General features: G+C 36.2%; 2 protein-coding genes across 4 annotated transcripts; one reads left to right on the top strand and one right to left on the bottom strand.

Annotated features, from left to right (window-relative positions):
- Positions 1 to 433: 433 nt before the first annotated feature.
- Positions 434 to 12,826, bottom strand: LOC139969611 (very long chain fatty acid elongase 4-like). Of its 3 annotated transcripts, none has more exons than XM_071974725.1 (7): positions 12,782 to 12,826; positions 8,062 to 8,248; positions 6,915 to 7,102; positions 4,775 to 4,858; positions 4,015 to 4,186; positions 2,698 to 2,825; positions 434 to 2,052 (listed from the first exon to the last, which is right to left on the bottom strand). In XM_071974725.1, exons 2-7 carry the CDS (start codon positions 8,126 to 8,128, stop codon positions 1,735 to 1,737), a joined length of 957 nt encoding a protein of 318 aa, XP_071830826.1. In that variant the 5' UTR covers positions 8,129 to 8,248; positions 12,782 to 12,826; the 3' UTR covers positions 434 to 1,734. The 3 variants fall into 3 exon arrangements, with proteins under 3 accessions (XP_071830826.1, XP_071830825.1, XP_071830827.1); XM_071974724.1 differs by lacking the exon at positions 12,782 to 12,826 and adding an exon at positions 12,542 to 12,775; XM_071974726.1 differs by lacking the exon at positions 12,782 to 12,826 and adding an exon at positions 12,542 to 12,775 and having other exon boundaries at positions 8,062 to 8,154.
- A 240-nt stretch (positions 12,827 to 13,066) lies between these two features.
- Positions 13,067 to 26,371, top strand: LOC139969612 (very long chain fatty acid elongase 4-like). Its single transcript, XM_071974727.1, has 7 exons — positions 13,067 to 13,223; positions 14,120 to 14,204; positions 15,525 to 15,712; positions 16,692 to 16,775; positions 17,213 to 17,384; positions 17,832 to 17,959; positions 19,387 to 26,371. Exons 2-7 carry the CDS (start codon positions 14,123 to 14,125, stop codon positions 19,657 to 19,659), a joined length of 927 nt encoding a protein of 308 aa, XP_071830828.1. The 5' UTR covers positions 13,067 to 13,223; positions 14,120 to 14,122; the 3' UTR covers positions 19,660 to 26,371.
- The last annotated feature ends 362 nt before the right edge of the window (positions 26,372 to 26,733 follow it).

The raw sequence follows: 26,733 nt of genomic DNA, 5'->3' as shown, positions 1-26,733 counted from the left end.
TTCCTTCTTAAATAACTATACCCTTAGCTCACAAAAAGTGTAACCTGTGATGTGTGTTTCTGTGTAAACGAAAGAAACAGTACGGAGCAAGTATTGAAACATGTTCCGTCCTGAGACGGTTTATAAACAGTACTGTTCTGAAGCACATCTGCTGGTTTTCGGTCAAATTCCAAAACATTGTCCGTTTCTCAATAAAATTAATCAAATAAATGTTTAGCCCAGGAAACACTTCCCAAAACTGAGCGGGAGTAACAGAATCAAAGGTTGTTTTCCAAACTATTTAAAAGCAGCTTTGCTAACAGTTTTTGGTTTTCTCCAAGATTGAAATCTCTTCGTTAATGAATGAAAAATATTGCATTAAATTAAAATCTGAGGATTTCTCCTCAGATCTCCTCAGATTCCAGATAAAATCTGAGGAAATCTGAGGACTTACAAGTGTAATAAGGTTTGTAATGCCATGTAGTGCAAAATATGATACTAGTACTGCCTATGTACATGTAACATACTAATTGGGTGCTTCACAACCTGATCAAAGCCTACTACACACAGGCCCGTAGCGAGGAATTTGCCAAGGGAGGGGCGAACCTGTAGGCAAACTATCAGAGCCGTAGATTCGGCATTGGAAGCTATCTAAGCGTACCGCCATGAGGTGGCGCTATGCTTACAAAAATTTGGCTGAAAATGCCTCCCAGATCGCTGGAAATGGCACTTCCCAGGCCTTGTAAGTTGCATCTAAGCTTGAAATTACTAGCGATATCATAAAAACATACAAACAAAATATCCTCGGGGGGGGGGGGGTCGGTCGCCCCCTTCGCCCCCCATGGCTACGCGCCTGACTACACATCCAGTAATATGGGCAAGATTTTTGAGGTAGTGGCTCTTCCCCCACCACAAGGGAATACAATGCAGAGAACAAAACATCCATTATAATCCTTTCATGCTGATAAAAATATGACCCAATATTAAAAATTGATTTAATGACCATTTCATAGAAACAATCAATATGTGATGCAAACATATGCAAATATATACAAATATATATGTTTCACAAACCTGAAGCCTGTTTGCGATTGTCATTACAACTAATTACGAATTCCTTTTAATACTAACATTTATCCACAACAAAGTTTCAAGTTGTGATATTGCTACCAAGCAATAAGATGTCTCCACCTAAAGATATCACTGTCCATCCAAACCACATGCTTTTATATTCATTTTTTTCTATGAAGTCATTCAATATGAAGCCAACGCAGTGACCCACAGGAGTGGCGCTCCTTGTGCTCTAATGGTGCACCAACCCAGGCCTACATTACTGGTCCATCCCTGACGACCATTTTGTTGCCAGTATTTATTGGTCACATTTATCCTGAAAATTTTGGCCTACTGAATACACGACAAAAAAAACTTTAAAAAAACCCAAGTAATTACAAATTTGAGTTGGAAATAGTATTTTCAAACCAGCAAGGAACACATCAGGAAACCACTGAATTTCAAGAAATGCCTTCTAATATTTTCCTTGTGCTTTCATTACTTGTCTCCAAGTCCTTAGACAAAAAGATATACCAGAAATTTTCCTAACCGTTTGCATCGGTCAATGAAAAAGGCTGGCTCTTTGAGGTTTGAATAGTACAGTACAGTTTAATTTACCCCAATGGATGATCACGCAATAATTAAAAAAAAATTTACGACCCTTTACAACCTAAAAACAAAGTACCCCCTCAACACTTCTCCTCATCACTTATGCTTTTTACCGTTAAGTTTCCCGTTGGTAACCGTTTGACCGTTTCTCGCTCTCTTTGCCTGATGGCCGTTGCCGACCGCCCTGTTCTTCGACTTCCTAGCCGATACACCGTTCTGCTGTTTGCCAACATTCTTTGCGGCGTCCATCTTGGGTAGCCGTTCCTTCTTGATGTACGCGTGAACGTAGAAGTTGGCGAAGAGCAACACCAGCGAGGTTCCGTAGGCGAGGAATGCGTACTGCATCCAGAGATAGAACTGACACTGGAAGTAAATGGACTGTACGGCCAACACCAGACACACAAAGAACTGCGCCTGAAGAATAGAACAGAAAATTGAGACCAATTGAGACAAATGAGGGCGGGGGGTGGGGGGGAACAAAACAGATTTTAAAAGCAATCTTTAAATTTTTACATCAGAGATGGAGTGATAAAAGGAATTGTACTCAAACTTATAAACAGGTATTTGTCCTCAAACTCATACACAGGGGAATTGTACTCAAACTCATATAAAGGGGAATTATACTCAAACTCATATACAGGGGAATTGTACTCAAACTCATACCCAGGGGAATTGTACTCAAACTCATACAGAGGGAAATTGTACTCAAACTCATACACAGTGGCATTGTACTCAAACTCATACACAGGGGAATTGTACTCAAACTCATACAGAGGGAAATTGTACTCAAACTCATACACAGTGGCATTGTACTCATACCCATAGAGAGGAAAATTGTACTCAAACACATACCAAGGGAAATTGTACTCAAACTCATACACAGGAGAATTGTACTCAAACTCACACACAGGGGAATTGTACTCAAACTCACACACAGGGGAATTGCACTTAAACTCATACACAGGGGAATTGCACTTATTCTACAAGGCTGGCAGCATACACCTTCACATGCATTTTAGCCTTAAATTATATATATAGCTTTAAATTATGAAGACTAACCAGTTGAATCACGGTGAGATATTTCTTCCACCACAGATACTTGTAAAATTGCGGTCCTAGGGCTGAAAGTCCATAGTAACTGTACATGATGACATGTATGGAGGAATTCAACATAGAACCAAACACAGCTGTGGACGACAAATAAAAAAGGGCAACCCAATAAATCAATCGATACCACAGTCAATAAATCGATCAATTTTACACCAGTTTGGAGCAAGATTACACTTATCAGGTATTTATAACACCTACCCATTACCATAGTAACAAACATTACGGTATGATGACACAAACATTAAAGCAAGTCAGAAAATACACATCCTACAGTCAACGTTAGTTCATAGACACCATCTAATGAACCAACATAAGGCAGGGAAACAATTTAGTGCTCATATTTTATTCTTTGCTAGCACTTTTTAAAAGGCTATGAAGGTTTCCCTTACAAAAACCAAGTATACATCTTTGCACATGTAGAGCGCTTTGCCCATTTTGCAAAGCAATTTGTGAAGCAATACTGGACTTTCATTGTATAGTGGTACATAGTGGTACATTATTCCTTGTATAGTGGTACATGAATAAGCCAAAACAAGAGTGCTTAGGGGCACTGTACACCATACAGTGAAGCAGTACCATCCATCCCACCAACAACCCACTTCATAGTGCCATAGAACCAACAGTTAGGTATGCTAACACCTGCATGATGGAAAGCAGAACTTAGCAGTATCACAAATTACACATCCCACAAGCAACCCACTTTGTAACCATATACATCAGAACCGGCCTGAGGTATGTTGGTATATAAATGAGGCAAGCATTTATTACACATCCCAACTCAACCCTCTTAACAGTCATATACCATAGGACTAACATTGAGGAATGGTGTTAAACGAACGAAGGAAAAGCAGTATATATTCATAAATCCCACCTCAACCCACTTCACAGCCATACACCACACAAAGGACTTATATTATGGTTTGTTCCAAAAAGCCTTAAGGAAAGCAGTACTCATAAATCCCACCTCACACCCACTTCATTACCATATACCTCAGAATCAACACCGAGGTAAAGTGGTATATATATACTTGGAGGAAAGAAGTACTTAGCAGTATGCTCCCATCAGAGTAAATCAGTACTATGCATCCCACCAAGAAATCCACTTCCTGACCACCTATCAGAGATCCAACACCGACGTATGGTGTTACACACATGATAGCAAGCAGTGCTTAAAATTCCACCTCAACCCACATCATATAAACCATCCACCATGGTACAGTAGTACCGGTAGTCTGGGTACATGCATGGAAGGAAAGCGGTACTTACACATCCCACCGGCAACCCACTTCATGCCTATCCACCATAGAACGAACATGGATGTATGGTGGTACACATGAAGGAAAGTGACTTGATTGTTTTTCTTCCTCAGGATGAAAATGATGGTATCTAGCAGCTCGTATCCCTTCGAGAAGTAATACCACCATAGGGCCTTAGCAATCTATGTTATATAAATATATAAATATATATATAATATATATAATATATATAATATATTTATAATATATTTATAATATATATAAATATATAAATATAGAATGAAACGAAGAGTTGACAGTGAAAACACCAGTAGAGGTCAAAGCAAAGCAGTGTTGAGAGAAAAAAAATAGTCTATTTGAATTAGTCAAAAAGCAGATTAGTTAGTTAGTTAGTTGAAATGCAATTACATTTTTAAATTATAAATTACAATAAAATCTTATTATTCAATATGGGCATGACAAGTCGGAGAGAAACGGACAAAATCTGTTGCAGCAAGATAGAGGATGATAGAGGTTATCTCTGCAGACCAGCATGGTCTACTCTGTCAAACGTGGAGCACAGACGATTATGTCCTATGCACCCCCCACCCCCCCCCCCCCCATCAAGTGAAATGGTGTCTAAAGTGGCATTGAATAGAAACCATAAAATTAGAAAAGTCTCTGTGTCTGTGATACATTAGAAATGCTTGGCATAATTGTTAATGTTCTCCTCATTCTAGAAATTTCATCACCATGCAATTTTCATTTTAATTTTATTATGGAATACTTACCCTGTATTCATATTCATCTTCGGAATAGACCATTTCTTGACAAAATATATTATACTTCCTTTGGATGAAAGCACAATAAAATAACTGTAATGCAGAAAACAAGAAAAAGAAAGGTACTTTTAACCCTTATGAAGAACAAATATGGTTCATTCAACACTTGATTACAGTATAATTGAATATAAGCTGGCCTTTCTTGTTTCAACTATTGTTCAGAAATTTTAAGGATGGAAAGTGTGCATCTCTGTTGATGATTCTACTCCTACGACCTATACTTAATATTAATATTAATTAATATTAATATTTCTTTATCCTCCAAGTGGGTTAACAAGTCTCCCAACTATGGGAGGATCTATCAATCAATCAACCAATCAATCAATCCAATTTATATATCAAACTAAATTATCCAAAGTTCAAACAATGTTCAGAGGTGCTTAGAGGTAAGGAAAAGCTCTTGAGAATAGGTAAGAATTAAGTTATTTCTTTTCAAAATTTTGGCATTTTGATGTCAGACGGAAAAATTAATCAAACTCTTGAAAAACCACTTCCATTTGTAGCTGAAAGTTGCCATAATCTAGAATGACTTTTTGTTTCAAACGAAATTACACATTTTTCAGAACCATACTATATATCTAAAAGAACTCTCATATAAAAGTTGTAGTTAAATTCAATCATGCGATCAAATGTCAGTGGTTTAGAATTTTCTAATAGTTTTCTTGGTTTTTTTCACTCTCTCTGTTTCAAGTCATAACAAACCTAATCCGCATACCAGCAAGCCATACAACATGACTGGGACATTTATAGGCTGATTCTTTGGAAAAGCGTATCTAAATCATTTGGATGATAGGAGATTCTCGCACAAATCATTGTAGGGAATAAAGCGCAATAAAGTAGATGCTGAGGCTAGTAATTACAGGCAGTAAATGTGAGGGTAGGTTTGGGTAACAGTCCTGTTTAATAACAGACAATTGTGGTAGGCTACTTCCTCCTTGACATTACTTTCAAATGCACTTTACTGCCAAGGAGCACTGCCATCTAATTATTTCGGCTCGCTCTAATTTATCTCAAGCGCCAATAATTTATGTTGAGACGGTTACTATTGGTCATTAACGGTCAACTGTCGTTCAGCTTTGGTCAAGGTCATGGCATGTTGTCGATGTCCGCAGGGCGATCTGGTATGAAAACACTAGGCAGGATATGAATGCTTCCACTTTAACTGTGGTCACATGATGAGATAACACCCTCTGCATACAAATAAACACCTACAAGGTGCATTAATGTGGTTTATCGTGATCTGATTGCAAGCATGTTCTCGGGGATTCATGTCTCTTCCTTTCAAAATGAGACGTAGGTGAGAAAATTTCTTCCGAAAGTCTTGGGTGTATCAGGCGTGAAAGGATAAACCCACAAGTTCTTCTTACAGATAACTACACTGAGGAAACTAAAACTACTTATTTTTTAATATTCCTACCAGCTCAGTTAATTGAAATACTGCCCTCTTCATCCTTCAAATAGCTTATCTGGTTATCGCATCTATCCCGAAATGCTATAGAAAAATCAAGTCTTATGCAAAACGTGTATTCATACAGATTTTGTATACTGAAGCATGCACTTTTCAGTACTAAAAGAGAAAGAAACCTGACAAATGCTAGAGGAAATTTTGGACACTTAAAGGGTGTGAAGAAACGGCACAAAAAGAAACGTCTAATGCCGGTAATCTGACCTAGTTTCGAATGAGGTGTAACAGAAGTGTTAGACACCACCATCGATCCCAGAAAATACACACACAGCTTGCTACCGTCGGTAATTAGACACTAGTGTACTGTACAGTCAGTAAATACAGCTGCGGTCAATACCCACAACACAGTCTACAAACGATACAGCGATAGACATCTCAGGTCCAGCTAAAGATAACAAGGTATCACGTTTCATTACTGTCTGCATTTTGTAGGACACAAACAAAACGTCACTTGCAAGCAACAGAAAGCTAACTTTTTCAGATGGCCGCACGCAGTTTGGGGCGAGTCTTCAATGCCTTTAAATTTTTCCCTCTCGGAGATGTTGAGAGGAAACAGAGTGAATAGTGATGTATTCAAAGGTATCTGCCTACATGGCCACAGTTGTAATAATGTGGTAATTTCACCTCTTTCACTATATGAGCACCAAGCAACACACAGCTGAAGTTGTAGAATACCATGAAGTAATGGAGATCAAAGGCTTCTCGTTTGGCCATTATCTTTGGTCCTAGCCATACTGTTAGTAGATAGATTATCGCTATGGCGATGGTCGGCAAGGGAGATTGCATGAGAAACCAATCTGCAACCCTGGGGTCTGCAAAATGAAAATAATATCAAACATTAATCTTCTGTATTGAGTGTAACATAAAGGCAAGATTATAATTAATTAGTGTGAAACTAGAGCTGGCCGCACACTGCCCCATTTAACGTGACTCCTTGACTTATTTAGAGGAAATATTAATTTTGCAGTTGAGTCCAGTTGTTGCGAGCCGATTTCTAATAGATTCCAGTCAGGGCATTGTGTGGCTGGCTTAGAGCTTATTAGCACAAGCCACTAAGCTTAGCAATTAATTTGTGGAAATAGAAAGGAACTAGTTTTAAAAAAAAACAGTCTAGGAGACTCTAGGTATATAAGGTAACTTCTCTAACATGTGATTATTCTGCTCAAATCTAGAACATTGCATCGTTGTTTGGGTTGTTTTTATTGCAGTGTTTATAATGCAAAGAAGATGTTCAACTCACTTAATGAAACAATACAAGGCATCCCTTGATGGTTCTATTGCAAAATACTGTGAAGACCGACTTCAGTGCTCAGTTTTTGTTAACATTAAACATTACCACTTGAGCAAAATGTCTACCTTTTTTTTCTTCCACCTAGTACTTGAAAAGACACTCCCAATTTGTGTACGAAATGTTAAAAAAGTGTGCTGTAAAACGTTACAAATTTTGGCTATTTCAGCATAAAGTTAGTTACTAGGTGTCATTATTTAGTCACTTTCAATATATTTAAGTAATATATTTAATTAATATATTTAAAATAAGCCCATCTACAGTACGAAAAGCTTGGGTGTACGGACAGACCCCTCAGGGGCCATGCAAACATTGGTGTGTTTGTGGGGTGGGGGGTGAGGGAAAAAGGTGTCTGCTGGGGGTATCATGAAAAATACTGGGTCCTTTGTAGGGGTTGAAGGTCATTGGCCTGTGTGTTGGTGAGAACTTCTTCGTTGTCCCTAGGGGTCAGTGGTTGGAAACTGATTGATGACCTTAACTCACCACTGAATGTTAAGGTATATAGATAGTAGTTATAGGTTTCGTTGAGTTTATCCTGTATCAGATCCATCTTGAGGTAGTTCTTGGACTATTTCCCTGTATCCGAAAAAAGGATATAAAGTTATGGCGGGATTCAACTATCACTTGGCTCGGCGTCAATTATCACTCCGGGTTCTCACTCCTCTAGTTCCTAACAGGAAGAGAGGGGAAAAAAGGATTATTATCAAAAGAAAATTAAAAACACATCAAGAAAATTATTAATAATATGAGTGTTATGCGACAAACAGTAGACAAAACACATTAGTGTCTAGATCAAGGAAAGTGCAAATTTAGTATTGCAAGACACTAGGGTGGGGGATGGTGGGGGAGGGTGGGGGGAGGTGATTTGGTTTGATGGAGGCGGAAAGAGTCAATCAACTTCCTTCTTATCCTGTATCAATTTATTCATGCTGTACCTATAAGTACTGCTTGATTGTTAAACAGTTTTTTCAACCTTGAAACTTGTCTGTGAACACTACTTGATGTTGTTTTTATACTGAAATGTTTTACCACACTCCATGTATACAAGTTGAAGTGTCTTCACAACATATTTAAATTACCACTCAGACTAGGTTCTATACGTGACAGTGTTGTAATTTACCACTTGTGGGCATGATCTGTACATGATGTTGTTCTTATACTGAAATTGTTTTACCACTCTCACATGTACTGTATGTATACAAGTTGCAGTGACTTCACGACATATTACAAATTACCACTAAGGATAGGTCCATTATGTGACAGCGTTGTAATTTAAAAACATTTTATGACTCTCACATATATACATCTGTTTAAATAAGAAATGCAAAAGATGAAAGATTTTATGATTTATAAATTTATAAAATTTAATCTTCATTGAAACCAGGGAGTTGTTGAAATGGTCTTTTAAGCTGAAAGTAACTCAGGCAGTCAGGCTGTGGTATGTGTGTAATTAGTTGTGGATATTAAAGAATTTTCTTCTAAATCCCTCTTTTTTGCCCTTAGTCTGGACATCTTCAATACTGGGAATCTTTGCTATTTAATCCACTGTCAGTTATGTTATAAGAATTATCTCCAAAATTCATAAAATCAAGTGGAAAAACATTCTCTGTATTACAGAAGCTTTTATGGAATCACAAAAAAAAACCTCTCATCCTATTAATATTAAACAAATGTGTTGTGCAGGATTCTGTTATTTCACACAATGGAAATCGCAGCTTAATATTTGTACATGTATCACAGGTCGAGAAAAATACAGTTTCTATGGTAACAACCATCCTATTTATTTGTTGTATATACTTCAAATGCCAAAAGTCCTTCCAACCTTCACAGACAACCAATTATTTTGTACAGTCAATGTGGGGCAGTAACATGGCAGTTCAGTAATTAATGTGCAGCCAGTGGAGAGTGCAGCACACTGCAGTGCTTAAAGCCTTAAACTATGCACACACTGTGCAATGATATCCTAAATCAAACAAAATGTAATTATAATGTTTGATGAAGAGGTCTACATGTGGCTTGGCTGTGGGGAAATTCATGTTCTCTATGTACTGTAATGGCCTTCTACGTACTTTAATGGCATTACAGAACTTAGGAGAATTTTATGCAGAAAAATCCAGGAAATATCAATAAAAATGGTATAACATCTATAGCAAGATGTTTTGCAAGATGGGTAAAATTCCTATAGTTACCAATGCAAAGAGGTAGATGTACTGTATAGCATTGTTTGTACACATGTATAGAGTAATTGAAATATATGCAAGAAATAAAATTCATCATCCCTCATGTACATTTACACACAAAAGTGGAAATATATACTAAATTAAATTCCCTAATATCCAAAACTCAAAATAATGAATCTACATATGCAAAAATAATGCTAATTAATTAATATCACAAACTATTTATTCACAATTTGAAGTATATACAGAATGTAATGAAACAAAAAAATTCGAACTCGTAATAAATTATCTGTTTCTAAAATATTACCACTATCATTGGAATTGAGATTTTGGTCAAAATGGAATTGCATTGAATTAAATTTTGGATTAGTACCATTCTTGAGTAGGTTAGTACAAAATGTGATATGATCACTGAGAACTGTTTGTGTGTAGATATAGCTTTGAGTTCCAGAAGTCATCAAAATGTCTTTTTTTCCTTGGCGGGGGAGGGGGGGTGTGTTTTTTGTGTGTGGATATATTTACCGAACTGATATGTCACACAGGAATATGATTAATGTCCCCCATGACCCAACAAATATTACATTAGGATAAAGTACTTGTTAAGCCCTCCCTTCCATACCCCCTCCTCCCCCCTCCCACCTGTCCCTCTCCGGTCTTTTTCCTACTACAGACTAGATGCCTTGGAAGTTAATTTCTATAAACCTAAGTAATTATTATTGTGAGCACTGGAAGTATACTGCAATTATAATACTCATTGAATGTAAAAATTTATAATGTATTGAGGTATGTTGCAATTATAAGGGAAGTCAAGACCTAAATGCCACTCAAACACCACACCAGGAAGACAGAGTTTGTCAAGTATGAAATAAATTTCAAAGAAGTTCAGACACTTTTGCTCCTACTTGGGTGAGATTACAAAGTTGATGCTTGCCTTTTGGTATATATATTTTGTTAAACTTGTCTAGATTTCTTGTTGTCGTCATTGTTCTTTGAGGGGGCTGTTTGGGTTTTTTGTGGCGTGGGGGGGGGGGTGGATGTTGGGTCGTGGCGCAAATTTAGGAGACTATTTTTTCTTTCCCTTTCCACCAACTTCTGTAGTTGTATTTCTATGCGTATGTCAAATAAATGATCAACTTAATGTTCAAACTTCAGCAAGTCTCCTTTGTAGAAAAATTTCAAGAGCATTTTCCACAAGTGGCAGATTTTGTGACTTAATTTAAATACTTCAATGTGACATCTTGGAATAAGTTGGATATATAGACATTGTAAAATGTTCAGTGCACCCTTTTCGGCATGCTAACGTTAGAGGAAGTACTGTACGGTCTGTACCTATGGCCTTTACACTTTCAAGGCAAACAGTAAGAAGATCAAAGATATTACATCATCAGTACGCAACCAACACAAATAGTAACGATGACAGGGACACAAAGAAATGATCGACTTGATATCAGTTCCTGCGGCTCAAAGTTCAAGGGTATAGTACTGTAATTAGATACTTCTGTCGTGGATATTAGTTTTCAAGTGTTATGACATAAGCATAATTTTAAATAGATATATATTCAAGTTGATTTACTACATCTACTGTATATATGCATACAATTAAAGTACAGTACTTTTCATCTGACATGAATCTTGAGAGAAAAAAATTATAAAATGGCAAGTTTTGGATTTTAACAAAACAAATTATGCAGTGCTGTGCTACACTATAAACTGTTTATTTACCTCAAGAGTACAATTTTTGCTATAGCCGTCGGTTCTAATATCCAAATTAGATAGTGTACAATACTTAACTTAGGTGCTGACTTCTAGTGTCAGTCCGGTGGGTGGTATAACTTCAGATTGGACACCTGTTGGGTAGGAGAGGGAGGGAGGGAGACACAGGGGGTGGAGAAAGATGGAAGGGAATGAAAGGAAGATGGAGGGCTGGGATAGGAGGAGAGGGGAGCTATACAGTAGCAATCAACAGCTTGGTGACAACTACTAATTGTTCAAATAATCAGTTCCTTGTGAAGATATTTAAAAAAATCCTTAAGATGATAGTGAAAAGTATGAAGCTGATAACAGTTTCTAGACTTATGATCAAAATCAGACAAGAAAACAAAAATACTTCAACAAAGAAACTGTCCGACTCGTGTAACGTACAGCTAATGATCACTTTGTCCAAACCAAAATGAAAATGAGTAAAATAATGTTTATTAAGTAATGTATTTAGCATGTGTGGTACTGGTTTTGATGTACAACAACATAAGATTTATATAAGGTAGCACTGAGTAAGGAAGTAAAAAAATAATAATAAATTAAAATTAAAATTAAAAAAAATTGAGTAGAGTAGGGTGGAAATATATGTTCAGTTCCAAATATCAGGATGATGAAATAAACACTAAGTTTAAAATGGACGAAGCAGGAGAAATACTAGAGCTATATATGAGTATGACAAATAAAAGTTGTCCCTACTGAAGCCTGCTCAACTGGGAAATGGGCCCCATCCTGTGTGTGTCCACTTGATTTTACATATGTAATCTACACACTACATGTCGTACAACATTACACCTTGCATGCGTATAAAACTTTCACTTGAGTCTGAGATAACCCTTTATGGCTACAAATGCTGCATTAGACTGGACCTACTTGAACTGCAGTCTCAGCTTGAAAGTTGAAGTTTAACACAAATAACACATTAACAGAGCGGCACGTAACCTGGGCTAGGCCACTTTGTGAATTGTATTTGTACATAGGATTAGCCTGTGTCATAATGCCTAAGACTAAACGATGAAAGATTTTACCCGTCTTTGTCGTTGTTAAATGGCAGGCAAAGAAATAAGCAGGAAGACCGAACCCAGATGTTCTTCTGCACTCGCTAAAAGTTAACTTAATATGTTTAAAATTTTCTTCATCAGCTTTCACCGCACCCTGCAAGATGTACAGTTAAATGCAATTACTATTTGCGCAGTGACTATATACTAGATATGCTTATCAAAAAATCTAGACATGCATTGAGTACTGCGGAACATATACAGACTTACCGGCCGAATATCATTCACTTACAGCATGCTCGAGTTACCTAGGTACGCACATGTTTTGATGATATGAAGTCTGAAACAAATCCCCCCTCCAGAGTAATAGAATAGGCAAACTATTCAAATTGTAATCGAGGTACACTTTTAGTCCTCAATATATTTTTCAAGATCTGAAATGAGTAGTTAGTTGTTTTCCCCCATTAATCCCATGCTTAAAAATTTCTCCCGTTTTGATGCAAGTTTTTCGCTAAACTTAAAAGGAACACCCTTCTCTAAAAGCGCTTAGGCTACTTTGAATATTCAAATTGCATGCATGTGCGGACAGGTATGCATGCAGTACTATCGAAGGATTAAAATGATTGCCTAGACGCGGAAAGTTTGATGTCAACGCTGTTTACATTCGGTAACAAGGAACTGTGCCTTTGAAGAAACGTACTAAATTAAGCCGGTAAGACAATCCATTAGTTGGTCATCATTTCTACGTCCTTCTCGTTAGCATTCACTTAAATATAGACCTCTTCCCCCAGTAAAATTTGAAAAGTAAGCGACAAGCAGAGTTGGTAATCCTTGACAACCGTTTGATTAGATGCATTAGGTCCTGGGAGACTATATAGGCCAGTAGTGTAGTAACTGTGTATACTGTAGGCCTAAATAATCTTGGCGCCTCCCTGTACACTAACACAGTAACAGTAACACTAAAATGATGAGTTCCGCATTGAACTAATTCACTCAAAATATCGATAACATGGCCAGAAAGATCTAGAATAGGGCTATATCACTTGTAGTTTGGTCTTTCAGTGAACACGGCTATCAAATGCTCAATTATGCCATCATTTATTTATTGTGTCCATCATGGGCCTATTTATTATTATTAATAAATTTATTAAGCTAGGCCTAAGTAGGCCTAGGCTACAGCCTAGACTTTGGTATACTTACTACTAAATAGTAATACTAATTAAGTAGCCAGCTTACGTTATGTTAGGCCTGCCCCTAGTAAGGTGAATGCCAAAACTCTTAGGATACAGACATTAGAAATTGACTGCTCAATTCAGCAAATAGGCTATTGATATGAGTGCATCTATGAAACATTTTGTAACTGATCAAGTCCCTTTCATCACTCTTATTAACATTTGGTGTGTTTAGCACAGTAAGTGAATAAGAATGTCACTAGACCAACCAAAGGGTAAACTTATATTAAGACAACTTGCAGTAGAAGCATTAGAGGTCATGATTTACAAATTATTATGTAAAAGTCTGTAAAAATATCCTTGTAAATTATCATTTGCTTAATTTTAGCAGTGGAGACATTTTTTACAGTACGCACATATTTTTGTTTCCTCACAGGAAATGGATAAGTCAGGCTGGGATAAGTCTGATTCTGTGGTAGACAGGTTCAATGCCTTTGTAACATGGGCTGACGAGATGTCTGGTATGTCAAATATTTTCCTTCTTTCAAAGCTATAGTTTGGGTTAGGGGGCGTTGTGGTCAAGTGGTTGAGGCAGTGGACTTGTGATCTAAGGATTACAGGTTCGAGCCCTGGCCAGATCACTGCGTTGTGTCCTTGGGCAAGGCACTTTATCTCCTTTGCCTCGTTGCGCTTATGCCCTATGGGTTTCTGCAACGTATGAAGAAGAAGAAGAAGTTGTGCCTGTTTAACCAAACGTTATATATTCAAACTCCGGTTTCCCACAGTCATGGAAGAGTCATAGAAAATTAGAAAGTCTAACAGAAGGTTATGAACAGTCATGGAAAATAAAATGATTTTTCATTAATTGTTTCGACTGGTGTCTTTTCTCCCCCCCCCCTCAAGTCTCCCCACCTTTATTGCCCAAATATTGACATTTACAGCTGTGGCTATATGTATATAATAACCATGACTAAGAGATATATATACTTATATCCAGTGAGCTACTATATTTACATTAACTCCAATACCCCAAAAATGTACTTATTCATTGCAGGCTTGTTTCATTGATTTTGAGGCACACCTTTGTGAACTGAACATTGTTTTTTACTGTGACTTTGGTTGTCCTACGTGACATATTGTATTTTCCTGTTCCATACCGTTTTCTCATATATATACTGTATGTTCGAATGTGGTAAGGATAGATAGTGGCAAAGTCAATGCAGACACCAGCTTTCCAAAATCCAGCAAAATTCACTGTTGCAAGTCACATGGAAATTTTATTCAGCATTGTGTTATGTATTACTGAAAATTCTTTTTTAGTTCCCAAACTTTGGACTTCATGCCAAATGATGAACTTTGAAGTATTCAAGTGCATTTAAATTTGCAATGCCATTAAATCTACAGTGGCCTCAATTCCCTTCAGTGTACTATGAGCATAAAGTGCATGGCTTGAGAACACATTGTTTTGAAAGGGAGAAGGGACACAGCATATATGGTTCTATTGTCAGGCTAGGAATCTGGGGAGCGCTGGCGACACAAGCGAGTAAAACTAAAGAAGGGCACCAATGGCGCCCAGTGCCAAATATTTCAATTTCAATGGGAATGGATCCCGGTGGGTTTTGTCTGTATATATTTCATAAACAGAATTAATTTCCAGATCTGTGATTCTGTGATATACTAGCAGAATTAATATTGTTCACTTTTTCCATTAATTTTGTTCACTTTTTCCATTAATTTTGTTCACTTTTTCCATTAATTTTGTTCACTTTTTCCATTAATTTTGTTCACTTTTTCCATTAATTTTGTTCACTTTTTCCATTAATTTTGTTCACTTTTTCCAGATGCAAGGACCAAGGACTGGTTCTTGATATCATCACCGTACTTGAACTACTCTCTGGTAGTCCTATACCTCATCATAGTATGGAAAGGACAACAACTCATGGAGAGTAGACGACCGCTTCAACTGAAAAATTTAATGATGTTTTACAATTTTGCGATGGTCTTGTTAAACGGCTACATGTTTATAGAGGTAGATTTTTTCCTTCTTTGGAATTTTCACTTTATCAAGTTTTGCTTAAATATTATATACAAAGAGGGGTCAAAACTTAGATCGTATAGTTGTGTATATATTTAAATATTCAAAACTTTGTCGTGTATAACTTTTGGTCCTGTTTTCTTCTCTTCCTGTCACCTTGAGATAAAGTCCACTAGTGTCAAGCCCACGTACAGCAGAGGCCTTGTCCACAGAGTATCGTCACAGTTAAGCATACATTCAAGGGTATATATTAGAAGGAAAGTGCCTTTCTGTGTACAAAAGATTGCATAAATTTCCTTCGGACAACAAAAACATCTTCCATGAATATTTGTGAAAAATAGATATGGATAGTTGGGTAATATAATGAATACCATTTAAATAAAAAACCAAACCTGACAAAGAAATGTTACAAATATTTTTTTGTTGTTGAAATGTTGTGCTCCTTTAATCCACTCAAGCTTCTGTGTTGCTTTGGTTTTGTTTTCTCTCCACTCAAAACTGAATATTCATTGTGTTTCTAAATTGATATCGTAAAAAAAAATATATATATAAAAAAGATTGAAAGTAATATAGCAACATAAACGGCATGTAAGTTTCCCATCAGGAATGCCCAGACAGAAACCATTTTGATTAAATGCCAGTTGCTAGTATGTATGTATGTATTTTAGATCATCCTGCAAGCAGGACCTCGCGAAGAAGCCATATTGGCTTATCAAAGCCGCAAGCTGACCGAAGTCAGTCTCTTAGATTCATATTTTAACATCCATGATTTATGAATTGTCAATTGTCAACAACTCTCTAACTGGACGACATACATTTATCTTAGAGTGACTAGAACTCGGGACCTTATGATTGAAAGGCACCGGCGTTAACCACTGAGCTAGCACTCCTTATCATGTGGTTACCACAGATTTTTTTTTGATATTTTCACTGGAGAACAGAAACAACTTGTGACTTGTCTTTTCTTCCCCAGTTCGTGGCTGTCACTGCCTTCAATCCCAAATTTTCACTGGGATGTCAGGCTGTTGACTACTCGAATGATGATAAAGCTGTCAGGGTAAGTTGATCATATATACAAATTAACAACATATTTTTCTGTACAGAAAGTGCATAGTTTTATGTGCTAATAGAATTGGATAAATTGAGATCCAACATCACAAGCAGATTGCCGATTCATAAGGGGGGGGTGGGGACAGGGGAACTTCATGAGGGGGTGGTGGGGTGGGGGAACTTCATGGGGGGGTGATGGGGACAGGTCGTTCCCCCTATGTATTATGGGACATGTCTGCATGTTTCATTGACACGTGATAAAATGTTTTGAAAGGATTGACGGGGTGCCATTTTTCTTTCCATGCTCTTTCGTTTGTGTCTTGTTTCTGCCTTTATGATTTTGAAATATCATACTTTTTAAATGTACCCTGTTTTACTCGGCTTCATAGCTTACCTGAAGATGAAATTGTCAAATAAGATATTTTGATGATGTTATTTTTTCAGTTGGCAGCAGTATGCTGGTGGTTCTATTTCTCTAAATTGGTAGAGTTTGCCGACACTTTCATCTTCATGCTGAGGAAAAAAAACAATCAGATCTCTTTCCTCCACGTATACCATCATGCCACCATGCCGATGCTGTGGTGGGTCGGGGTCAGATGGGTGGCTGGAGGAGCCTGTAAGTCTACCACATTTTATTTCATTTTCTTAATTTTTTTTTTATTTCCAGTATAAATATAAATATTTATAAACAGGACATCAAAAGTGAGAACGTAATAAGAAAACATTATTTTAAAAATGTTAGTGTACAAAAACAAAATATATATAAATATATATACAAAACATAGCAACATGCTGTGTAAAATGGACAAGTTTCTATACAAATATATATATAAATGTAGATGAAGTTGTAGCCTTTGTAGTTTGTACACAGAAGCCCAACCAGTCTGTACATGGGAAGTACAACTTAGTTCACCAGCACTAAGAAAGAAAGTTTCCCTTGGCTCTTTTTTATAGTGACCTCATAAACTTCTGCTGAATGTAAAAATGCATCGTGCAAAGACAAAACTTGAACGTTACACGTCAAATTTTATTTATGTTTTTTTCTCTTCTTTGTGGCCCCCAGCGTACTTCTCTGCAACAGTGAACTGTTTCATCCACATCTTAATGTATTCCTACTACTTCCTCTCTGCTTTGGGACCCTGGATCCAGCCATTCCTCTGGTGGAAACGTTACCTGACCTCTCTCCAATTGGTAAGTTTATTGGCTGGATTTCTTTATTCGAAAGTGAAGCATTTTAATAGAACTTCCGAGAGATTTTGTCAGTCAAATTGGTCAGTTGAAATTGTTCGTGAAAGGTTTCTGTTTGTTGATGTCAGTCGATTAAAGAATTTTTGTGTAGGTGACATCGCCTGTTAAATGGAATATGCGCCAGTGGCTGACGTTATAACACTTATCTTAAAAGGAGAAAATATATTCCACACGGTTTGTTGAAAATCCTGTCTCAAATATCTTGTCCCTAACTGGAGAGTTGTAGTGATTGGATCACAGTAGTAATAATAATAATAATAAATACGTCATTTATATAGCGCTAAATTACAAAAAGTATCAAAGTTATTCACAAAAATGATAAAAAGGAAATAAATACAGTGAAAACAAATAATAACCTAATAAAAATAATCCTAAAATACCAACGCAAAATAGTAAAATACAATAAGAGGTTATTAAAAATACAATAGGAGGTTATAACAAACAAGATATTATGAAAATGTAATATTACATAAAATAACTTTTAGAAAAATATGTCTTTCAAACGACATTTATATATTGGCAGCGTTTGACTGGTCCTATTGTCATTTGGCAAATCATTCCATAGCTTTGGACCAATGTATCTGAAAGCTTTTTTGCCAATTTTCTTCCAGTCTGGTGGTCTGATATGTCATTTACATAGCAGATGTTCTTATTCCTTTCCTCTTCTAATCTCTGTGTTTGACTTATTCTTTGAAATGTGATATCTCACGGAAATGTTGACTTAACCTGTCCAAGTTCATTTGTAAGAATTTTTGTAAGAAAGTGCAACATTTGTGGAGGGGTGTTGTTTTCCTCTGTGATTTAAATATGATTTAAGGACTACGAAAAAACATTTTCAGATTAATTGCTGCGATGACATCATGCACACTGCTCTTTGTGGGATGTATTAACAAAATATCACCAGATTTAAAAAAAAAAAAAAAATTCATATCTATGTTATGAAAATGCCCGGAAGATATGGTCTTAAACCTAAGTGGGATCAGACAATTTGCAGCAAGTTTGTTAAATCAAATTACAAGTGACTTCATACTCCAGAATATGCTATTAAATTATGTGAGAGTTTTGTTGGAATGAATAGGTTGTCTTTATTTTGTCATAAAAAAGGAGAAATTTTTTCAATTCACTCTTGCGGCTTTGATAAGCCAATGAGGCTTCTTCGCGAGTTCCTGCTTGCAGGAGGATCTAAATTACATACATACATACATACACACATACACACACACATACATACATACACACATACATACATACATACATACATACATACATACATACATACATACATACATACATACATACATACATACATACATACTCATACGCAAATGTACCGGAGAGGTCATCTTATGCCTGTATCCTCTCTCTTACAGCTACAGTTCATCCTGGTCATGATCCACGCCGTCGCCGGTCTCTTCCAAGACTGCAAATTCCCGAGGCCTTTCGTCTTCGCTCTGGTGAGCTACCTGATCTCTCACATCATCCTCTTCTCCAACTTTTACTTTCACACCTATACCAAACCCAAGAAGGTCAAAGGTCAGGTCAAAGAGGAAGGAGAAGAATCCAACGGAGTGAATGGAGACAGACGAAACAGCGGCCGTTACAATCTTCGGGAGAGACCGCTGACCTCTCCGAAACGAGATTGATGAGTTGCTTCAACTCTGTTTCCCTCTCTCTAATTAGGTCAGTCAATATTTTAATTAGGTCGTCTATAGTTTAGCCGTAAATTGATATGTATCAAAAAAAAATTAGTGTTTTGATTTAGATCTCATATTATAGAAGGAAATACAATACTTATATGATTATTATTATTTCTGAAGCATGGTATCATGGTTGTGCTGTGGAGACTAATTTTACTGAAGTAACATTGTACCTGAAAATATTAGAGGATGGTCAAGAATTATATTCTCTGTAGTCAGATAATCTATTTTGCCTTAAACATTGGCAAAATCAGTCCCCCTCCCTCCCCCCCCCACCCATCCCGTTTGTCTTTATATTATCTCTTTCAGTACTAATCTAGGAAACTAGAGCTGTCAAGTTTAGCACAATGAAGTACTTTCATAACAAATGTGGCTCCATCCTCTCCCCCCCCCCCCCACCCCAAAAATGAGAATTAAAAAGAAAGGCTAACGGGGGTGGCTCGATTATGAAGTTGATGGGATGTTGATGTTTTGAGTAAATAACTACAAACTAGAAGTTCAGTGATAAAGTGAAGAGTAAGCAGTGAAGACAGAAACGTTTGATTTATGGATTTATTGTTTGTGAATAATTCTCGTCGATGTCCGTAGCAACGCCTTCGATAGTAATTTTGTACTTATATGACTTTCATTTCTTCCAGTACCACCAAAAAATTTCAAAACCACCAGATTTTTCTCTTTTTAATTTTTTTTTTTTATTGGTTGATTTGTTTATTTTTTTTATTGAATGATTAGTGCAAAGTATAATTACTGAAATATGCAAGGGCTCCTTTTCATTTCCAATCAACAGAACATATGCAAAGGAGAAAACAAAGCATGCAAAAACGAAAAACAAAACATATGCAAAAACACGAAAAAAATAAGTATTACTGATGACGGCAACTTTGTTTTTTCGGGTAGTTTAGTATCGTGTCTGTCGTGGGAAATCTAGTGTTTTTGTCATCTGCTGTCGAAAGGTACCTTAATTTGTTGCTTTCATTGCTGTTTGTTTTACAAGTGATTATCATTAGGTGAACATGACCAAAGGACAACTAATAGTCACAAATCATTTGGAAGGTAGTAAAGTTTCCTCCGTGATCAAATTGCAGTCACCTGGGTCTTTCATATTTAGTACCAAATGAACGTAGATATCTTGTCATTGTGACCTAACTTTGTAATTACTGAGTAATGGATAAATATATATTTATATTTATATATATATATATATATATATATATACAGAGCGGAAGGCCCGTGGTTCGAATCCCGGTGGAGGCTGAAAGTTTTTTCACTGTTCTTGATTTTCCAACTCATTACGATTTTCATCTATATATATACATATATATAGATATATATATATATATGTATATGGTTGATAGTGTCACAGTTTTTTGACTGATCATAGCAGCAAAATGAAAAACTAACAAACGGCTTGTTTGAAGGTCATGTGCTTCAACATAAGAATCAAAACATATCTTTCTTTACAGCAGCCATAAAGATGCTTTTGTAATCTATTGTAACACACATTGTAAACAGTTTACAAATTCCCAAATTCTGAAATCTGTTTTAATCATCTTTCTAAGACAGTATAAACCCAGATGTGTGTGAATGTACAATATAAAGGCCAAGTCGTCATGATACCCATGCTCCATTATTCTGACATGAGGCCAAGCACTTAAACATATTCGTATTTATCATTTTTGCAGTCTTATTGTCGAAGAAAAATGGTTTGTTACGTAAGCCTTTTTTTTTTTTTGGCAAGTAACAAGTAGATTTGGTATTATAGTTTGTTTTTTTTTCTATTTATTGCTGTGCTTTATCAAGATCTGGTAGTTTTATATATATTTTGAAGATTTGCAATTTGCAGTAGAATATATTTTCTTTTTCTTTCCTCCTTCCCCATCCCCCCCCACCTTTTCTTATTTTGCATGTTATATTTTCTTAAATACAAGGTGAAGCATTTAGTCAAGTAGTATAGTCCTATAAAAGTGTAGCTCAGGCTTTTCAACAAACTTGAACTCCTAGATAAACAGGAAAATAATCCAGGTGTATCCAAATAGATGTAGAAAACAGTGGAATACAGGATTTAAAACTACAGTATGAAATGTTTTCCCGAAAGGTACTGAGGGCGGTATTGAAAAACTTAGCATGTGTAGACTCTGGATGTATGACCTGATTAATTTGCTTTGGCTTTGAGTAAAACATTACTATTTGCTGCCTTGTTGGACAAATCTTATCGTAAAAGTAGTTACCGAACTTTGTGATCCGCATTGTAGTCAATGTTGCCTTGGCAATCTGCGGTTCTGCAATTTTGCAAGGTCGGTAAGAGTGTCTCCATAGGTTTGTCTTTTGGGAAACCAAAAAGGGAAAACTATGGAGACCGAAAAGTGAACTAAGAATGAGGGAAAAGGCTTGGAGTACGGTTTGGTTTTAAAGGTATTAGGTATTCAATATGGAAACAATTTTATGAAACTGCCGGGGGGGGGGGGGGGTTGGAAAAGTTTGAGAAGGCTTTTTAAGGGAGATTTCTATCATTGGTTGGTACTTTTAATGTCTATACAACAATGCATGCATGGGATTTGCTTCCATATCTCTGGATACCTACACCATGTAAGGTATTAAGGTAAATCATGTTGTATTAGTGTTGTATACATCAAAGGTCACATAAAGGTCACATAAAGTTTTCAAGACTGGTTGGTTCCTGAAAATTTTGAACCTTCAGGATATTTCAATACATTGAGGGGGGGGGGGGGGGGTCATATTGAAAGAAGCAAAGGTTTCACAGAGGTGGTGGGATGGTTTGAGGCTGCTTAGCAAATTGTGCTATGAGGGCCAACCATTCCTTTGGAAGTTACATATATATGTAATAATATGTATTAAAATGTTATTCATTCAAAGTCCTGCAATACGTAGATCTTTGTGGATGTAAAAATTGTGAACATTATATTTCAGCAATAAGTCAGTATTACTTTAAAAATAGCGAAGGTTGGGTGAGTTCATTGTTGTCATAGGGTGATAGGGAATCGTCAATACAAATCATATCAATAGTAGTCACCGCCCACACATTCCTTGATTTAAAGTTTTGTAAAATCTTAGAGACTGTATGGCCAGCCAATTAGGCCAAAATTCAAGATATAGTGTGCTTTTTATCTCCATTTTTTTTTTTTTTAATAGTTAAGAGAGCTCTGACCAGTAGATTTATGAAAGTAAAAAACTTCCTGTTTATCCTGTTAACCACATTGAACAAGTAATTTGCAAGAAAGTAACATAATTGTTTCCATTCTTTAAGTTTTACTGTGATTTTGTTTTGTCTTCAAACAGTACAAAGCTTAACTACAAATGCACAGATTGTTGAAATCTCAAAATTTATTATGTCGAAAAATTTGTAAAGAGGCTGATGCATAGAATTTCAATGAAAAAAAATTAAACCTGGAATTTTCTCAATTTCAAATTTTGGTGCAGTCTAATGGCTTAGAGTTCTTACACAAGCTTTTCAATGTATTACATATCTTTATATCTTTCATCAAATAATTCCTTTAAATTTCCTTAATAAATAGTTTCATGTGTAGAATAGCTTAAGATGGAAATTTTGTAATTTCTTCAAGACCTATTATACACATTTATCAGGTCATGTGAAAGAGTCATGCAATCATGTAAAGCTGTTTTACATGACTCCATGGATTTTGTTTTATGGAAAACAAAACTTTGTTTGGAAGTTTGGTTTTTGTCATGAAATGATTGATATGGACTTCACTTTTGCTTATTTTAAACAAATTTATAGATCTGTTAAAGTAAGGAATATCTATCTGCAAAGAGAGTGCTAAAGTTTCCAACTTTGTTTTGAACAAAATTATGTTATTACCAAAATATCTGTGCATTAGAAAGTGCTAAAGTTTCCAACTTTGTTTTGAACAAAATTATGTTATTACCAAAATATTAGTATAGTATTAAATGCAACTATTAATTTGCAAGAGAGGGGCCAAGGGGGGGGGGCCTCACTGGATCCACATATTTATTGGATCACATGGGAATGATTACAGATTTTCAGTATGTGACATGTTACTTGCTAACAAATCCACACTACTAAGTTTTGTTATTGGGAGTGTTGTTTGTTTGTTGTTCTTCTGTAATATTTAACCATTTTGTCTTTGATGTGTAATTTCGACCTCTGCCAAAACTTCACAAGTGTATGACATTCCATTTGATTGCTTTTAAAAGGAACACAATTTTTTTTTTTTTTTTAAATCTTTTTTATCAATTTGAACTACAAATTTGTAAGGGTTATCTTGGATTTTGAAATAGCAGATTATAAGAAAATTTAGTCCAAGATAATGTTAAGGGAAATCCCCTGATGATCATCGGTGAAACTTGGCATTTTTTTCTTCCAATAACATGTGTGAAGAGACACAGAGGATTTATTAACATTGTTTAACCTTAAATTTGCCACAACTTGAAATGGTGAAAGTCTAACTCGACGACCTGCAAGTTTTGGTAGTTATGTCACCTACTCTGTGCTGCTCTGGTTAAGTGTTTAGTATACAAGATACTAGGGATGCACCGGATATCCGGTCCGGCCGGACTATCCGGCCGGATAGTGAGCAATTATCTGGTTCCGGCCGGATATTTTTCAAAATCCGGCCCGATATTTTTCAAAATCTGGCCTGAATTATTCCTTAAAAAGGTGTTGGTATTAAATTAAATCAATGTAAACTATTTCCAAAAAATATTCAAAGTAAGGAAAAATTAGGTTTAACATGTTTAATTTAATTTTCTCAATGGTCTGACCTAAGATTTGCTCCTTGTTTCATCCTTCTACTTCTTATTAATGATTTTCTTTTGTGTAATGAAAAAATCTGGTTCCGGCCGGGTTTTTATCCGGCCGGATTTCACGTACTATCCGGCAAGATCCGGTTCCGGCCGGATCCAAAAATTTGGATCAGGTGCATCCCTACAAGATACACAAAGAGCTTGTGTGACACAATGTTGGGAAAGACAGGAAAGGAATATGGAAGGCCAAAAGGGACAATAACAAGAACTAAAGGATTGTAACAACCATTACCCTGGAACATGCATAAAACTAATCACTTTTTTGCTACATTCTAACTGACTACTGTTGCAGATAAAACACAAAACTGTTGTGGAATCACATTTCACTGATTCGATCTGTCTCGTACAACATTTCACAGAGCCAGCTTCTTTATAGCAGCTAATTGAGTTTAATTAGTATTTGATCAAAGGTAACCTGTTATTTTTTATTTAATTTCTGTCTTTTGTGATTTGGCTACCCACAGCATATATGTGTATACTCGGTTTGTCAACAACTTCTCAACTTGTTTTTATTGTTCGGTCACTGTAGTCTTTTATATTCTATTGTATTATTGTTTACTTTGAATCAACAAATATTATAATTACCATAAGCAGCTGTCATATAATGCCTTGGTTGAATGACCAGTCAGCTTGTTGATCTAATTTAAGTGCATTTAATTAATTTTATAATTAACTGATGAAAATTAATCTATTTTTATCTCAGTTTATTTCAATATTGTACTTTACTGAAATTGGTTCACACAAATTGTGAATATTCTAGAAGGGATGATATTTGTGGGCTTTATACTTAAAGGCATTGAAGACTTGCCCCAAAACCGCATGTCGCGACCTGAAAAAGTTAACTTTCCGTTGCTTGCCGGTTAAGTTTTCTTCTTGTCGCTACAAAATGCAAACAGTAATGAAACATGATACCTTGTTATCTCTTATTAAGACCTGAGATGTCCATCGCTGCTATGTACACTGTGTTGTGGGTATTGACCGTAGCTGTATGTACTGACTGTACACTAGTGTCTAATAACCGACGGTAGCAAGTCGTGTGTGTATTTTCTTGGATCGATGGTGGTGTCTAACACTTCTGTTACACCTCATTCGAAACTAGGTCAGATTACCGGCATGAGACGTTTCTTTGTGCACGAATCTTCACACCCTTTAACTTGTAAGAAGATTTGTGGTCACAGTGTTACTTGGAAGACTTGCTAGAAAGTCACAGTCATCAATATTGATGGGCTGGCCAATGTGAGCAATGAAACAAACATATTAAACCTAAAAGGTGTGATGCATTAAATTTGTTATGTAAAGTTTTCATATTCTAACAATATAGTTAATGCTATAATAAAGGCCACAGTTCTTTTTTATTTAAATTATGTTCTTGGAGTATCGGTTTACTTTGTTCACAATTCTGTAACTGCATTCCGACAATCGTCAGTAACATCTACAGCTAAAGAGGGTGTAAGAAAGTTTGTGTCGGTAGTGCCTATATAATCAATGAATGTAAAATGTGAACCAATGTCATATTTCTTTTGTTTTCTTACCTATCTTTAATCAAACTTGAAAGCAATTGTACAAATGTCTGTTGTGATATGAAATGTCTGGAGCGAGATTTGAGGTTGTCAACACAGGGTGATATCATGTTTTGAGTGGACCAATAATTGTTGTTGTCTTAAATTACCACCTCGCTCTCTGAACCAATGACCTGGAAGTTTTGTAACATATGTTGGAATTAGAAGTTGAACAGACATTTTCAGCAGCAGAGTTGATGTAACGTGGGGGGTGGGGAGTTGAGTCATTTTCAGTGATTTTTCCTGATTCGATTGAGTCATGGACTCGAGTTGCTTGTCTCTATGGGGAGAAATTTCACAGACTTCTTTGAGTTACTTTTGAAATTAAGTGACTCAAGTCATGGCTTGAAGGAACAATAATGAAGTTGTCAGGAAACACCATTGTTAAAGATAACATATGTATATCAAGTTTGTTGTGAAGATGTGGTGTAGAGTCGATGTCGAGAAGATGAATGTCGATGTCGAGAACATGTGAAGAGTCGTAAGTGTTGTAACGAACGAGTCATGACTAAAGTCACCCAATTCTCCAAGATGAATAAAAAAGGTTGAAAATGAAACAGAAAAAGACAAAATATCTGTGACATATTTCATCATAGAGATATTATGATGAATGTAGTCACTTACTTGACTCAAGATAGAAAAATTACTGGAAATGATC

The sequence above is a fragment of the Apostichopus japonicus genome, chromosome 7, assembly GCF_037975245.1.
Source record: "Apostichopus japonicus isolate 1M-3 chromosome 7, ASM3797524v1, whole genome shotgun sequence".
NCBI lineage: Eukaryota > Metazoa > Echinodermata > Holothuroidea > Aspidochirotida > Stichopodidae > Apostichopus > Apostichopus japonicus.
This window is presented reverse-complemented; position numbering and strand designations above follow the sequence as displayed.

Bases quoted from the DNA above. Each gene is read 5' to 3' on its own strand.
- LOC139969612 (XM_071974727.1), top strand. From the start codon at position 14,123: ATGGATAAGTCAGGCTGGGATAAGTCTGATTCTGTGGTAGACAGGTTC. The intron at 16,776-17,212 runs GTAAGTTGATCA...TTATTTTTTCAG, and splicing joins ATGATGATAAAGCTGTCAGG to TTGGCAGCAGTATGCTGGTG. The intron at 17,385-17,831 runs GTAAGTCTACCA...TGTGGCCCCCAG, and splicing joins ATGGGTGGCTGGAGGAGCCT to CGTACTTCTCTGCAACAGTG.
- LOC139969611 (XM_071974725.1), bottom strand. From the start codon at position 8,128: ATGGATCTGATACAGGATAAACTCAACGAAACCTATAACTACTATCTA. The intron at 2,826-4,014 runs GTAAGTACCGCT...TGTCGTCCACAG, and splicing joins GTGGGTTGCCGGTGGGATGT to CTGTGTTTGGTTCTATGTTG. The intron at 2,053-2,697 runs GTTAGTCTTCAT...TCTATTCTTCAG, and splicing joins ATCTCACCGTGATTCAACTG to GCGCAGTTCTTTGTGTGTCT.